We start from the raw sequence: 15,442 nt of genomic DNA on the forward strand, positions 1-15,442 counted from the left end.
TTTACTGTAGTGTTTTATTCCATGTGAGCAGGGAATGGACAATGCCAACTGCTCCTTCACCAGAGATAGGCCAGGCCACGGGACAGATCCCCCAGTGGGACCAGGAGGAGCGGTGCACAGACTGGAGCCAGCTCACTGCCCAGGACCAGGAGAGGGAGAGCTTCAGACAAGGCACAAGGGGGTCGGGTGGGGCTGGCAGCCCAGCAAAGGATGAGGGTAGGGGAGAGTGGCTTTGCTCCAGCGGCTCTCCCCCAGAGCGCTGGCCCCTTCCTGGGCTGGCGGGGGCCGTGAGGGTGGAGAGGGTCTCCTCTACTTCTTCCACTCGTTCTTGTCGTAATCCCACTTGGCAGAGAAGCCCTGAATGGGGTTCATACGCATGTCCAGCATCCTCTTGACCTGCTGAGCCTTCCACTCCTCCGTCAGGGTGTGCGGCTTCGGGGGGAACACTGGGGACACGGGGAGGGGAGAGCTTAGAGCACCGGTTTGTTGCTTCTCCACCCGACGTACCAGGGCCGTGGCCAGGTTATTCCCCATCTCCCCTCCCACCGGGGCGTGAGGATCATCCTGGCCGAAGCCCTAGGCCGCACTCGGCCAGGCTCCAGCCGCAGGTGGCTCCCATCCATTTCACGGGCAGCTTTGTGCTCCTCCCCCCACGCCCTTTCCCTCCCCATTCACGGCCAGGCTGGGTTGGGGACCGTTGCTGACTCCATGGCATTACGTGGGCGCCAGGCCAGGCCAGCCCAGCACCCGTCCCCTGCTCGCCCCTCTCCCGCCTCTGGCCCCTCCTCAGCAAGAAGCACAAGCTGGCCTGGCTCAGGCTTGTTTACTGCCCGGTGGTCTGAGGGCAGCAGGCGGCCAGAGGCCTCTCCTAGGAGTTGCAAAAAGAAAAGGAGTACTTGTGGCACCTTAGAGACTAACCAATTTATTTGAGCATGAGCTTTCGTGAGCTACAGCTCACTTCATCAGCTCACGAAAGCTCATGCTCAAATAAATTGGTTAGTCTCTAAGGTGCCACAAGTACTCCTTTTCTTTTTGCGAATACAGACTAACACGGCTGTTCCTCTGAATCCTAGGAGTTGCTGGCTCAGGCCCCCTCTGCCGGCTGAATGGTGGCTTACATTGCAGGCTGCTTCCCCAGGGAAGGGTTTGAGGGAGAATATTTGTGGCGGTTTGTTTGGCCCTGGTGCTGTTTTAAAGAAGGTTCTTAGAAAACCTCCAGGCTCTTGCAGCCTGTGTGCACCGGGGGGGTGAGTGCAGAGGGGGTTTTCAGGGGATCTGAGGACCAATGCCCCAGCTGGGTCTAGCTGTCAGTTCTCTAGAGGGCCTGGGCTGAGCAGGGTTAAGAACAGACCCGCTCCAGGGCATGCCCAGCTGGATAGACGTCTCCCACCGCCGAGCTCTGCTTCGCCATCTCCAGCCCCTTTATGCCCAGTGCCAAAAGCCAGGGCCTCAGTCCCCAGCCAGTTCCATGCCCTGCTAGTACTTGCCCCATCCCAGTCCTGAGCACGTGGCCAGTTGCAGGTCCAGGCCTGGTTGGCAGCAGAGCCAGGTTTCGAATGACGTGTCTAACAAATCCCAGCTCAGGCTGGGGCAGGAAGTTCTGGGCAGCAGAACATGGGGACACCCCTAGAACAGAATTATTGGGGGTGGGGGTGGGATTTGAAGGGGGAGCCTCTACATAGGCAGTAGATTAAGTCACTACGGCCTCCCAGCCATGTCCCGTTTGCCTTCCCACAGGTTGTCCTACAAGCATATGGTCCATCCCCCCTTACCATAGACTCGCTGCCACCACACGATTAATCCAGTGAAGCCAAAGAATACGAACATGCCTCCTAGCACCGTCTTCCATTCGTTGGATGGCCTGTTCATCTGTGCGAAGGTCTGGTTGAACTTCAGGTGATAGACTAGAGAGACAGGCGCGAGGCTAGGGTGGCACAGAGAACCCCAGCCCACTCTGACAGCCCTTCCGCTAACCCACCCCGGGGGCTGCTTGAGAGATCATGTTAGCACAGCCATTGCAGCCCAGAGGTTGCCTCCAGATCCCGTCTGTAAAGGGAACTACAGACAGTTCTGGCAAAGGCTTTGTGGTGGCTGCTAACCTCTGAGCCCCCTCTGCCCCCTTCATTCCATCTGCTGCTCCCACAGGCTATTCCTGGGGCCAAGCCCCCGTCCCTTGCATGTCCCATCCTGCCTTTCCTCCTGGGAGCTGTCTATGGATTGTCAGGCCTGCTCCTGCAGAACTTGGACAGCAGTTAACAGGCAGGTTAGAGACATGGTTTAAGCTTTTAGACCATGAATCCAGATGGGAAGAGTGCTGAAATTGCAGGGGCTGTCCCAGGATAACGGCTCCTGCTGCTTGGCAAATGCAGAGATGTCTGCTTTCCAAGGCCGTCTGTCTGTGATGGCCTAAAAATGGGGCAGCTCCTGCTTCCAGCAGGGTAAGCATGAAGCCCCACGCGCAGCAGTCTGTTTTGGGGAGCTCTCCTGTAAGCATTGGGCAGCTCCAATGGTGGAGCCAGGGGTTGGGGGTCTCTTCATCTCGCACTGTTCTGAGCAGGGTTAAGCACCATGGTGGAGAGGTCAGCAGGGCCCATCTACACTAGTGCCACTGCTGAGGGCAGCAAAGGTGAAACTGGCCCAGTGCTTGAAAACAGGATGAGTTTTTGTATGGGAGACGCACCGTGGAGAGTCTATATGATGGTGTTAGAGACAAACCCGTCTGCACCTGGACCAGGGAAACGGTCATGCTGACAAGAGGGAGATGGAGTGGGCTGCAGTGGATGGGTCATGGTCTGGGAGCAGAAGAGCTGGGCTCTGCCACCTACAGGCTATCTGACATCAGGTAAGTAATTTCACCCCTCCCTGCGGCTTCTTTGCAGTGGTGATGATGCTTTCCAGGGCCCATTCATTAGCATTTCTAAGGCACTGACATGCTTGAGAACACCAAGGCCAGGGTTAAGTTCTCCATGGTGTAGGGAACCAGCATACGGGAGGGAAGACCCTGGAAGTTGCTTTGCCCGGCTGTAAACAGCTTTCTCTGTACGTTTAACAGCCATGCTGAGGAGGCAGAGTCTGGTCAGGACAGAGCCCAGTTCATGGTTACCGCTGTTACCCAGCCGACGTATCAGCCCTTTGTGGCTATGTGCATCCATCTATGTGGTTGATTCTCTTTCCACACTTCCAGCCCTTCAGCCACCCCTGGTTCCTATCTAACCGAGGAAGCCTGTGTATTTCACGCAGATTTGGGGTGGGGCTGGGGTTTAGTGTTTCCATGCTCTTGGTTGTAAGTTTTGTCCCGGTGTAAAAGGCCAGTTAAACAGGGGTTGCCAGCAGGTTGTCATGTGCACAGAGCTTCCTTGGGCTAGCTCAGATGCAGGCGGGTGCAATATTTGCTCACTCCCCAGTGACTAGATTAATTGACCTGGAACAGATTTAACTGTTCGGCTGCTGCCTGCTCAGGACAAAGCGCTATCGATAAACTGCTGGCTGGCTTTGTCTTGCTCCTCTTGTGATGAAGAATTCTGGGGTGACACAGCATCCTCCCTGGCAGACACTCCAGCTGGGAGAGCAGCGTATTTAAGGCATTACACCAGCTGGTATACCTGGTATGTCAACTAATGGCTGAGCGGAGAATGCAAGTTACAAGGAGGTTGGTAGTGGAAGGGTAGGGAGCCACTCCCTGGCTCTGACTTTTCAGAGGCTTTTGGGCCTCAGCAATTTAAACACCTGGGTTAAAATTTCCACTGGCACTGGGTTTGATCACCAACTGGAGGCCTGGCATATGTGGGAGCTCTGATGACTGGAGCCTGACCCTGCCAGATGCTGGGCACCCTTTGCTCCAGCTGAAGTCAGCAGGGTTGGGGAGGCTGCAGCTGGCAGGATGGGGCTCAGAGCTAGGGATATCTGGGGGGAATCCAACTCTGCATATGCCAGTGCTGATCTCAGCCAACGCCAGAAGCCCAGGGCTCCAGGTACAGACCATGAGGGAGCCCAGGGATGTTCCTCAGTAATCGCACACTCAAAGACAATGGATGGTGCAAGTTTCCTTCCTTTAAATGAAGCAGACCTACAGTAATGCCGGGCTGGGGAGATCTCTAATACCATGGTCAGGAGAGGTGTGGTTATGATGTCTGTGTGTGCAACGGTTTAGCTGATTGGAACACTCCTGAATAGCCCAGCACCTCCGTCCCTCAGCCAGAATGGGGCATGGGGTATTCACCCTGCACATACTCTGAAAGCGGACCCCAGGCCCCAGTTCCCAGCACATTCACAAAGCCCCTCAGCCAGGCTAGGGCCTGTAGGACTAGGCCAGGCTCTCCCGCCCCTAACCGATCCAGGACACTCACTGGCTTCCGAGGCCCTGGCCCGCCCAGTTCCCTGGGTCCTGCAGCACTTCCTGTCCCTCCACCGCTGTGTCCCAGACGCAGGCGGTCCCCAGGCAGCCCCCCAGCCCACAAGCAGAAGCTGGACGCTGCGCAGAGAGGATGGGGGGAGGTAACTGACCAGACCATCCCCCTACTGGTGCCATGACCTCCCCACTCTCCCGTTCCCACCCCAGCAACAGGGCTTCCGCCCCCTCCTGCTTACGGGCCACTTTCTCCTCGTTGCTTAGCTGCTTCCATGATCCCTTCTCCTTCTCCTTCAGGGCCTTCTGCTCCGCGCCCAGCTCCTTGCAGTAAGGGACGTCGGGGAGCGGGGAGCTGCGCTTGTCGTAGTACCGGGGCACCGACATGTCCTCTTGAGTCGCCACTGGAGAGCGAGATGGCAGAGACTGGCCTCAGAAAAGCCCCAGCACATCCCTACCGCTGCCCCCAGTGCCCTGACCCCTCTTCTTCGAAGGCCCCCCATTCCTCAGTGCCGTAAGAAGGCCAGCCGGGCAGGAGCGTCCATCTGTACAGGGTCTGACCAGCGTGACCTCAGCCCCGGCCCAGGGCTCTACAGGGAACTTGATCAGTCTTATCTCCATGCTCCAGCTGAGCAAGATACACACAGCAACTAGTTAATGGGGCAGGGCCTAAGGGGTTAACAGGGTAAAACAAAAAGAACAGGAGGACTTGTGGCACCTTAGAGACTAACCAATTTATTTGAGCATGAGCTTTCGTGAGCTACAGCTCACTTCATCGGATGCATACCGTGGAAAATACAGTGAGGAGATTTATATACATAGAGAACATGAAACAATGGGTGTTACCATACACACTGTAACGAGAAGAGAACAGGTCTTGTGGCACCTTAGAGACAAACACATTTATCTGAGCATAAGCTTTCGTGAGCTACAGCTCACTTCATCGGATGCATGAAGCTCACGAAAGCTCATGCTCAAATAAATGTGTTTGTCTCTAAGGTGCCACAAGTCCTCCTGTTCTTTTTGCGGATACAGAGTGACACGGCTGCTACTCTGAACCCTGGAACGAGAGTGATCAGTTAAGGTGAGCTATTTCCAGCAGGAGGGGAAAAAAACCCTTTTGTAGTGATAATCAAGGTGGGCCATTTATATTTCCCCTCCACTGTTCCTCACACCTTGTCAACTGCTGGAACAGTCTGTATGGTGACACCCATTGTTTCATGTTCTCTGTGTATATAAATCTCCCCACTGTATTTTCCACGGCATGCATCCGATGAAGTGAGCTGTAGCTCATGAAAGCTTATGCTCAATTACATTGGTTAGTCTCTAAGGTGCCACAAGTCCTCCTTTTCTTTTTGCGGATACAGACTAACGCGGCTGTTACTCTGAAAAGAAAAGGAGTACTTGTGGCACCTTAGAGACTAACCCATTTATTTGAGCATGAGCTTTCGTGAGCTACAGCTCACTTCATCGGATGCATACCGTGGAAACTGCAGCAGACTTTATATACACACAGAGAATATGAACCAATACCTCCTCCCACCCCACTGTCCTGCTGGTAATAGCTTATCTAAAGTGATCATCAGGTGGGCCATTTCCAGCACAAATCCAGGTTTTCTCACCCTCCACCCCCCACACACAAATTCACTCTCCTGCTGGTGATAGCCTGAAAAGGGTAAAACAAGGAGCTGTTTGTGGGAAACGGGCACTGGTGCCATCTTGTGGATAAACTGGGAATAGCACTTGAAAGCTGCTGCAGGTGGCCAGCATGGGACTGAGAATTGGACTTGTGGCTAATTTCCACTTGTTGATGGAGGGAGAACAGGCTGAGAGGCGTGGCTACAAGGCGTTTAACATTTGTTGTCTTTTTTTTTTTTTTTAACCCTGGTGATTTCAGGAGTACCCAAGGATTGGAGGAGTGGGGGGGAGACAATAACAAAACGCAGCATTGGCCGAAGCGTTAAATGCCCTTTTTGTTTCGGTTTTCACCATACAAGTTAGCAGTGATCGGACGACTAACCTAGCAAACATCAGGGTAAGTGGGGTGGGATCTGAAACTAAAATACAAAAAGAACAAGTTAAGAATTACTTAAACACGTTAGATGTCTTCAAGTCAGCAGGACCTGATGAAACGCATCCTAGCATACTCAAGGAATTGGCTGAAGAGATCTCTGAGCCATTAGCAGTTATCTCTGAGAACTTGTGGGGGATGGGAGAGAACCCAGAGGACTGGAAAAGGGCATAAAAAGAGGAACAAGGACAACCCGGGGAATTATAGACCAGTCAGTTTAACTTCAGTGCCAGAAAGATAATGGAGCAATCAATCAATCAATCAATCTGTAAGCACCGAGAAGGAAATACGGTGACAGTCAATATGTTTTTGTCACGAACAAATCATGTCAAATCAACCTAATATCCTTCTTTGACAGGTAACAGTCCTTGTGAATAGGAGGAAAGCAGCAGCTGTGATATAGTTTGACTTTAGTGAGGCTTTTGATACTGTCTCACGTGACCATCTCATAAACTAACTAGAGAAATACAGCCTAGATGGACCTGCTGTAAGGCGGGTGCAAAACTGCTTGGAAAATTGTACTTGGAGAATAGTTATCAATGGTTTGCATTCAGGCTGGAAGGGCAGATCGAGTGGGGTCCCTCGGGGATCTGTCCTGGGTCTGGTTCTGTTCAATATCTTCATCTATGACTTGGATAATGGCATCGAGAGTACACTTATAAAGTTTGTGGATGATACCCAACTGGGAGGGGTTGCGAGCCATTTGTAGAACAGGATTAGAATTCAAACTGATCTGGACAAACTGGAGAAATGGTCTGAAATAAAATAGGATGAAATTCAATAAGGACAAATACAAAGTACTACGCTTAAGGAATAAGCAATTTGCACAAATACAAAATGGGAAATGACTGCCTAGGAAGGAGTACTGCAGAAAAATCTGGGGTCATAGGGATCACAAGGTAAATATGAGTTACCAGTATGATACAGTTGCAAAACCCATTCTGGGATGTGTTGTGTTGTAAGCAAGATACGAGAAGTAATTCTTCCGCTCTGCTCAGCACTGGTAAGGCCTCAACTGGAGTATTGTGTCCAATTCTGGGCACCACACTTCGGGAAAGATGTGGACATATTGAAGACAGTCCAGTGGAGAACAACAAAAACAATTAAAGGAAAACATGGCAGATGAAGGAAGATTGAAAAAATTGGGTTTGCTTAGTCCAGAGAAAGAAGAGCGAAGGAGCACATGATAACAGCAAGTTTCAAGTACATAAAAGCTTGTTACAAGGAGGAGGGTAATAAATTGTTCTCCTTAACCATTGAGGACAGGACAAGAAATAATGGGCTTGAATTACAGCAAGAGAGATTTAGGTTACACATCATGGAAAACTTCCTACCTGTCAGCGTAGTTAAGCACTCAAAACAAATTACCAACAAATTACCAACGGCGGTTGTGGAATCTCCATCACTGGGGATTTTTAAGAGCAGGTTGGACAAACACCTATCAGGGACGGTCTAGATAATACCTAGTCCTGCCTCAGCACAGCGGACTGGAGTAGATGACCTGTGATTTTCCCTGAGTTTGTGGGTAGTGTTAAAGGATGTGTTGGGCAAGTGCTCACACCTTAATTGAATCTTTAACAAAGACTTCCTTTCTCCCAACCGTGAGTTACGCACTGAAGTTAAATGTGTGCTTATCGTTTGATGCAGTCTGACTAAAAAGCCCAATCCTGCAGAGTTGCTCAACTTTCATTCTTGGGGTGGCCTCATTTCTCCACTCAGTCTTCTTGGCCACATAGGACCCTAATTTCTAATGTAAAAAGATGCAGAAAGGAGAAGAAGAGTAAAGCCTACTGTCTTTCCAGGCCCACTTTATACATCCCGTCTCTGCCGGTTACCAGTCAGGGGCCTTCCCCAGCACTACACCCCCGAGTTTGCTCTATTCGCTAGGTCCCACGGGGCTAAACGGAACCAGGACGCTGTGATAGCCAGGAAGTTAGCAAGGAGCCCCATCCCTACGGGAGAAAGAATCACAAGCAGCTGCAATATGAGCACTTTTGAGCAAGCAAATATCTGCCGTAGGAGAACTGACCGAAGAGCTCCAGCCACTGGGCTGAAATTCTGGCCCCATTGATGTCAGAGGCAAAACCCCCAAGGACTTCAATAGGGCCAGGAGTTCCTCCAGGTCTGGTGGGCTGAGCCCTGGGGCACATCGGCCTCAGACCGGAGCAGGCCTTGAGAGAGAATTGAGTCATTTTATGAGCAAAATGTTCAGTTATTCAGGCTACAGTTCACCCATGTAGTCCTTGTGCAGTGCTCTGCGGCCTAGAGAATACTGATGCTGGGTAAGTGCCAGGTTAGAGGCACCAAGTCCCATGCTCCAGGGTGGAAGCAGTTTGCATGCAGGGATCAGGAAGGAATCCACTCCCTGTTCCCCGAAGTGTAGAGTTGGCCCCTCAGGGTATTACTGGGAATAATTGGGTCTGCACCAAACAACACACCTGCATGTGGCCTAGGTCAGCAGACTCCGGGGCGCAGGGCTTGGGCTGCAGGGCTGTACAATTGCAGCGTAGCTGTTCGGGCTCCGGCTGTGCGGGCAACGTTGGGTCGGAGAGCCCAGCCTCCTGCCTGAGCTCCGCAGTTTCACAGTCCTGCAGGCTGAGCCCTGCCAGCTCGAGTTAGCTGATCTGAGCCAGCCGCAGGGGTTTAACTGCAGTGTCGGGACTGAAGCCAGGAGTTTTTGCCTCCAAAGGGCCAGCAGCCCCGGCTGGAGGCAGACTGCAAAGCGGGTCGGCCTGCACTGCGGAGATCCACGGTTCCCCAGGGCGCGTGCAAGGCTGCTTACGCAGCCCTCCGGAGGGAGCTCAGCTGGAGCCGCAGCTCCAGCACCCGTCTCCCTCCTCTGCCTGACATGGAAAACAGAGCCCGTGAGGCTGCCCCTGCCACTGCCCCCAGAGAAAGGCAGGAGGTGACCGTCAGAGTCTCCACTGGCTCCCCTGGGCCCCCAGAGCTGGCTTGCAGGGGCGTTCGGCAAGGGAATGGCTCTTACCATGTCCGCTATGGCCATGTGCTGCTCTGATGCTGGCAGTGCCCAGGACTCCTCTCCTGGCCAGGGTGCCCACGCGCAGGGCCGGCAGCGAGAGCATCTGTGGGATCAAAGCATGGGGACCTCTGTCACGAGGGTGGGCTGTGCTGTGCCATACAAAGGGGGAGACTAGAGCACCACCCAGCTTCACCCCAAGGACCCGCACCGGCAGCCCCCCACCCAGGAGAACCCCGCAGGCTGGCTCGAATCCACGATCTTCTCACCCAGCATCCTGCCGCCACAGCCTTTAGCCGCGCGTGGGCTGTCCCCAGCAGGCCGTACGTAGCGAAGGCCAGCCTTTGCTCCCCGGTGCCGGCCGATTGGCAGCGGTCGGGAGCCTGGGGGAGCCTGGCTGGTCAGTGTCCCCGGCACCCCGTGGACTGACCCCGCGCTCATGTCCCTCCCCTCCCCCATGGCAGCATCAGGCTCATGGTGAAAGGCTGGGGGCTGCAGAGCCCAGCTGGCTCAAATCGCTTGGTGCCCCTGGTGGCAGGGGAGGGAGGGACCGTCCCTGGGGCTGGCTGGCCCTCCCCAGCACAGGTAGCTCCAGAGGCCTGGTCCCCAGAGCGGAGGGGCGGAGGATCCCGTCTCAGGTAACTCTGCTCTGGAAAGAGGCAGGACTGTATCCCGAACCCACTTCCAGGGGGCAAAGGCACGAGCAGCAGCCCTGGGAGCTGGCACAGGTACCTGGGTTCTGTTCCTGGCTCTGCCACTGACTCCTTGGGTGACATGGGGCCAGGCACGCCCCCCCCCCCCCTCTGTGCCTCAGTTTCCCCACCTGCAAGACCTGAGTGGGGGTGTTGGGAGCACTGGCATTTGGGAGGGGCCCGTCGAGGCTTGGAGGAAGGCTGCCGGAGCGTCCCTGCTCCTGGTCCCCGCAGTGCCAGAACAGCACGTCCCAGGCCCAGCCCGCGAGTGCCCTTCCCGGCTGGCTGCACGCGCCAGGCGCGCAAGGCAGGTGTCGCCTTCATTGCAAGCCGCTCCAGCCCGGGCCTGACCAGACTCAGTCTCCTGTTACGTACCAGGCCGCTCTTTCTCCAGCTTTCTCCCCTGCTAGCACCAGCCTCTGCTCCAGCTCCCGGGGCCCAGGAGCGCAGCTGCTGTCCTCGCGACCCCGGCGGGCGGGCAGGAGCACAGGCCTGCCTGCTGTGGGGTCAGCAGCCTTGAGGGGTGCCACCTGGCCAGGTTTCCCCAGGCTCGCCCCTGGGTCGAGGGAGCTGTGCTGGGCAGTGTGCCAGCCGGCTCAGCGCATGCTGCCAGCTGGCCGGTTGCATGGGCACCCGACGATCCCGGGTTCTTTGTAGCTCAGCGGTGGCAGCCCTACCTCTAATGGCAGCCCACCCTGCGATGCCAGCCTGGCACTGGCCATGCCTATGGCCCCCACGCTGCAGAACCTGGGCACTCGCTGCTCAGTGCCCCGCCCCGGGGAGGGCTCTGTGCCCTTCAGCTCGGGGCGTCACAGCTGCCTCGGTCTCCACGGTCTAAATAAGGCAACTGGGACTTGGCAGGGCCCCGTCCTGTCTGACCTCTACTAGCAGGACACAGCTAAATCACATGGGCAAAGGTACAGGGACGGGCCCGCAGGTATGGTACAAAGGCCCCCAGCCCTTGGCCAACATTGGGGGCAGTGGGAACTGGGGCTGCTCCCCCCTGAGGGGGGCGGCCGAGGGTGGGGGGTCACCCAAGTGCACTAGACACTGATGTCAGCGCCGAAGGGATTTCCCCCTCCCCCCCACCCCAAAATGCCAGGCGTGTAGGGGGAGCCTGGGACGCCCCTTCAGTCCTGTGACGTTAGATACTGCCCCGCTCCTGCCTTAGGGACCAGCCCGTCTCCCTCCGCCAGAATCGGCCCCTCGCGTGCATGGGGAGGGGGCCAGGCACTTTTGCAGGCGATTTCCACCCGCGCCAGCGTGGGTGAAAGCTGCCCGTCGCCCTCTGCAGCGGGTGGGGGCCAGGCCGCTCTCCAAGGTGCAGCTAGACCAGAGGCAGCAGCTCGGCGTCCCTGCCCCAAGAACCATCCGGCCCCCTCCGTTCGCGGCCCAGCCCCGAAATCCTGCAGCCCCCGGCCTCACACGTGAGGACAGTGCCGGGTCGCTGGGCCTCCGGCTGCCTCGGTCCGCACCAGAGCACGCAGGGCCGTGTGTACTTACTGCAGGACGAGGCAGGGCGGGCAGCAGCCAGCTGGGAAATGGAGGCAACAGGCGTCCCCGATGTGCAGCTTGTGCAGGGTTCTGGGCATGGGGCCAGCACACACTGCCCAGGCCAGCAGGACTCTTATTCTAGAACAACTCAGCTGCACAGACGTGGGATTGTGGGAGAACATACCACCCTGCAGGGCCCCCCGCCGCCTGCCAGCGCGCAGCCTCCGAGGGGGCACCCAGAAATCCAGCTGCTCAACCCCCATGCTCCCCCTCCCACCCAGAGCCCTCACGGCCGAGTACTTTGGAGGCAGGACTGTGTGGGCTGGAATGGATCCCTCCAGCAAGCTGGCAGGGGGCCAGTTCCCAGACAGACGCCCCCCCAGAGCCGGAGACGCTGTAAGAGTCCCTGACGCAGGCAGGCTCAGGCAGGGGAGGAAGGGTGGGGGCTGGAGCCACTGGTCTGCAGCCCGCTGGCTCCTGAGCCTGATGCAGGCAGCGACGGTGCTGGGGCCGTTGCAGGCTGGTGACCTGTGACCCTGTGTGCGGCTTGGGCCCCAGCCCTGAGCACAGCTGCAGGCCAATGTTCCCTTTGTGTTCCCGTCTTCCCACGGCCCTGCTGTCGCCCCAGGGTGCATGAGAGGGGCCTGGGCCCCGGGCCCCGCGTGAGGGAGTGCTGGGTGCTATGCTGTGGGGGGGGGGGCGTCCCACACTCCCTGGTGGCCGTACCCATTGTACCCCCAGCTCCGGGGGATGTGCGGGGCCCCTGGACAGCATGCCCCAGAAATCCTGCTGCTTAGGTACAGCAGGGGTCTGCGTGTTGCTCACCCACCCACCCCTGGCTCAGTGGCTCTAGGCTCCCTTCCTGCGCAGCCCCTGACAGAAGGGATGTGCGGCAGGCAGGGCTGGGGAGATGGGGGTATGGATGGAGAGGCACAACACTGTAGGCCCCTGGTGACTGTAGCCAGCCTAGCGTGAGTTAGAGCAGCCCAGGGGCTGCCCTGTGTAGGGGCCAGCCCCAGAACAGGGAGGTGCAAAGGGGGCTTAAAGCTGTCTCTCCCCGTCCCCTCCAGACAGCAGGCGGATCAGAGATGCGGGCTCAGGGCTAGGGGGACTGGAACGTCTCTGTGAGGAGGGGAAGATCTGGAGCAAATTGGGGACTGCTGGAGGGGGAGGGTCAGAGGGGAGGCTTTAACATGACAAGACTGAGTGCATCAAAAATTCAGTTTTACTTAAAGTGACACAAAATCCCCCCCTCTGGCCCTGGTCTCCAGGCCAGCTCCAGGGTCGGCAGCAGCAGGATGCAGGGGGCGAGGGGAGCCATGGGGGGTTGCACGTTCTCCTGTTGGGCAGCGGCTCTCTCCAAGGGGGGCTACCCAGCCCCGGCAGCTCAAGCCTTGTACTGCACATCTGTAGCTACCAACACAAACCCCTGGGAAGACAAAATGGCAGGATGAGAGTCCGTCCGTGTTTCATGACAGCGCTGTGGGGTTGTTTCACGGCTGGTGTAGGAGCACTGGCCATATGGGCTCACAGACCCCCCAGCAGGGGTCGCTGCTGGGGTAGGTGTGAGCAAAGCCCCTGCAAGACCCAAGGCCAGGGGCACCATTTGGGGGGGCAGAGGAGCGCTAGTTCCTTCCCCCCGAGTTTTGTACCTGAGGTCTGCTCACAGCACACATTGTAACCCCAGCCGGACCTCGGAACGGCCATGTGATGAGTTCTGTGCTGCCGCCAGCCTCTGCCTTTGGAGCAGGGAGTTTGTTTACAAACAGAGGCAGGGTGATTAAGATTACAAAAGGCTTGTCATTAAATTAAATTAAGGATCATTAGATGATCCTGAAAGCACTGCCAGGCACTCGAGTTAAAACAGGAAACAAAAGATAGGAATAAATGGGGAGAATGGAGAGAGGTACACCCACATCTGGAATACTGCGTGCAGATGTGGTCGCCGCATCTCAAAAAAGATACACTGGATTTGGAAAAGGTACAGAGAAGAGCAACAGAACAGATTAGGGGTATGGTACGCGTATGAGGAGCGATTAGTAAGACGGGGACTTTTCAGCTTGGAAAAGAGACAACTAAGGGGGATATGATAGAGGTCTAACAAAATCATGCCTGGTGTGGAGAAAGTAAATAAGGAAGTGTTATTTACTCCTTCACATAACACAAGAACCAGGGGTCACCCAATGAAAATAACAGGCAGCAGATTTAAAACAAACAAAAGGAAGTATGTCTTCACAGTCAACTGATAGAATTCTTTGCCAGGGGATGTTGTGAAGGCCAAAACTATACCATTGTTTCCCAATAAGACCTAGATACGTTCCTGGAGGACAGGCATCAATGGCTATTAGCCAGGGTGGGCAGGGATCCAACATCATGCTCTGCGTGACCCTTGCCTCTGTCTGCCAGAAGCTGGGAATGGGGGACAGGGGATGGGTCACTTGGTGACTTCCTGTTCCGTTCATTCCCTCTGGGGCACCTGGCACTGGCCACTATCAGAAGACAGGATACTGGGCTAGATGGACCTTTGGTCTGACCCAGTCTGGCCATTCTGATGTTCTTATATAGAACCCAGATGTATCTTCCCCCTGCTGTAACTCACTAGACCCCACTCCCCTCCCAGAGCTGAGGTAGAACCCAGGAGTCCTGATGGGGTCTCTGTCCCTGCAGAGTTAGTAACAAAGTAAGAATATACATTAAAATTTTAAACCTAACCAGTATCCCTTAAGTGACTTGCCACAAGATGTCAGAACATGTTGGTATTAGAGGTGAGTGGGGCTAATATTTATTTATTTTTCTTTCTTTTATATAGGAATTAGAAACAGTGCTCTGCCAGATAATTGCTAAGTTGTCTGCCAAAAAATACTAGAGTTTTCAGGTAGCCCCTGGAATCACGGTCAAAGATGCTCCCCCTCCCCTGTGCAGTCTGAAAAGGTACCCCTGGACAAGGGCTTGGGGGTTCCCAGTGCAGACACTGGGTACGACATGGAGCCAAGGCCATGGCTGATCCCTACCTGGTTGATTTTGACACGGGGATTCACCAGGCTGACATTATAGACGCTGGGCAGGGGGAATCCTTTCTTCAGCTTCTCTGGGGAGACGAAAGGAGCCCTGGTTAGGGGGGAGGACCCAGAGCCCGAGGGTGGCCAGGATGGGGACTGCTACCCCGACAGCAAGGAAACGGGGTGGGGAAATGCGGCAGGACTTACTGTTTGCCATTGGCAATGCAACCATCCGCAGCGCAAGCTTCAGCAGGGTCTCCAGAGTCTTCACCTGCAGAACACAAAGCCAGCTGGTGAGAGCTGGTATGGGGCAGAGCCTGGCTCCCTGGGGCCGGCGGGGCCGTGCGGGGCGCGGGGCAGAGCCTGGCTCCCTGGTGCCGGCGGGGCCGTGCGGGGCGCGGGGCAGAGCCTGGCTCCCTGGTGCCGGCGGGGCCGTGCGGGGCAGAGCCTGGCTCCCTGGGGCCGGCGGGGCCGTGCGGGGCAGAGCCTGGCTCCCTGGGGCCGGCGGGGCCGTGCGGGGCAGAGCCTGGCTCCCTGGGGCCGGCGGGGCCGTGCGGGGCAGAGCCTGGCTCCCTGGGGCCGGCGGGGCCGTGCGGGGCAGAGCCTGGCTCCCTGGGGCCGGCGGGGCCGTGCGGGGCAGAGCCTGGCTCCCTGGGGCCGGCGGGGCCGTGCGGGGCAGAGCCTGGCTCCCTGGGGCCGGCGGGGCCGTGCGGGGCAGAGCCTGGCTCCCTGGGGCCGGCGGGGCCGTGCGGGGCAGAGCCTGGCTCCCTGGGGCCGGCGGGGCCGTGCGGGGCAGAGCCTGGCTCCCTGGGGCCGGCGGGGCCGTGCGGGGCAGAGCCTGGCTCCCTGGGGCCGGCGGGGCCG

General features: G+C 56.7%; 2 protein-coding genes and 1 long non-coding RNA gene across 4 annotated transcripts in view; 1 reads left to right on the top strand and 2 right to left on the bottom strand.

Annotated features, from left to right (window-relative positions):
- Positions 1 to 11,766, bottom strand: COX4I2 (cytochrome c oxidase subunit 4I2). 2 transcript variants are annotated; one of them, XM_073308698.2, is made up of 5 exons: positions 11,589 to 11,766; positions 9,403 to 9,499; positions 4,588 to 4,749; positions 1,773 to 1,904; positions 1 to 446 (listed from the first exon to the last, which is right to left on the bottom strand). In XM_073308698.2, exons 2-5 carry the CDS (start codon positions 9,497 to 9,499, stop codon positions 310 to 312), a joined length of 528 nt encoding a protein of 175 aa, XP_073164799.1. In that variant the 5' UTR covers positions 11,589 to 11,766; the 3' UTR covers positions 1 to 309. The 2 variants fall into 2 exon arrangements, with proteins under 2 accessions (XP_073164799.1, XP_073164801.1); XM_073308700.2 differs by lacking the exon at positions 11,589 to 11,766 and adding an exon at positions 10,461 to 10,554.
- Positions 10,868 to 15,442, top strand: part of LOC140896701 (uncharacterized) — an 11,855-nt gene continuing 7,280 nt past the window's right edge. The window contains exon 1 of the long non-coding RNA XR_012154605.1: positions 10,868 to 11,022. This is a non-coding gene — a long non-coding RNA (uncharacterized LOC140896701). The remainder of the gene's footprint in view (positions 11,023 to 15,442) is intronic.
- Positions 12,795 to 15,442, bottom strand: part of LOC140896697 (bactericidal permeability-increasing protein) — an 18,334-nt gene continuing 15,686 nt past the window's right edge. Inside the window, exons 14-16 of the mRNA XM_073308689.2 lie at positions 14,786 to 14,849; positions 14,591 to 14,667; positions 12,795 to 13,008 (exon numbers count right to left, since the gene is read on the bottom strand). Coding sequence (XP_073164790.1) covers positions 12,967 to 13,008; positions 14,591 to 14,667; positions 14,786 to 14,849 — 183 coding nt within the window. The 3' untranslated portion in view covers positions 12,795 to 12,966. The remainder of the gene's footprint in view (positions 13,009 to 14,590; positions 14,668 to 14,785; positions 14,850 to 15,442) is intronic.

The sequence above is a fragment of the Lepidochelys kempii genome, chromosome 13, assembly GCF_965140285.1.
Source record: "Lepidochelys kempii isolate rLepKem1 chromosome 13, rLepKem1.hap1, whole genome shotgun sequence".
NCBI classification, from domain to species: domain Eukaryota; kingdom Metazoa; phylum Chordata; order Testudines; family Cheloniidae; genus Lepidochelys; species Lepidochelys kempii.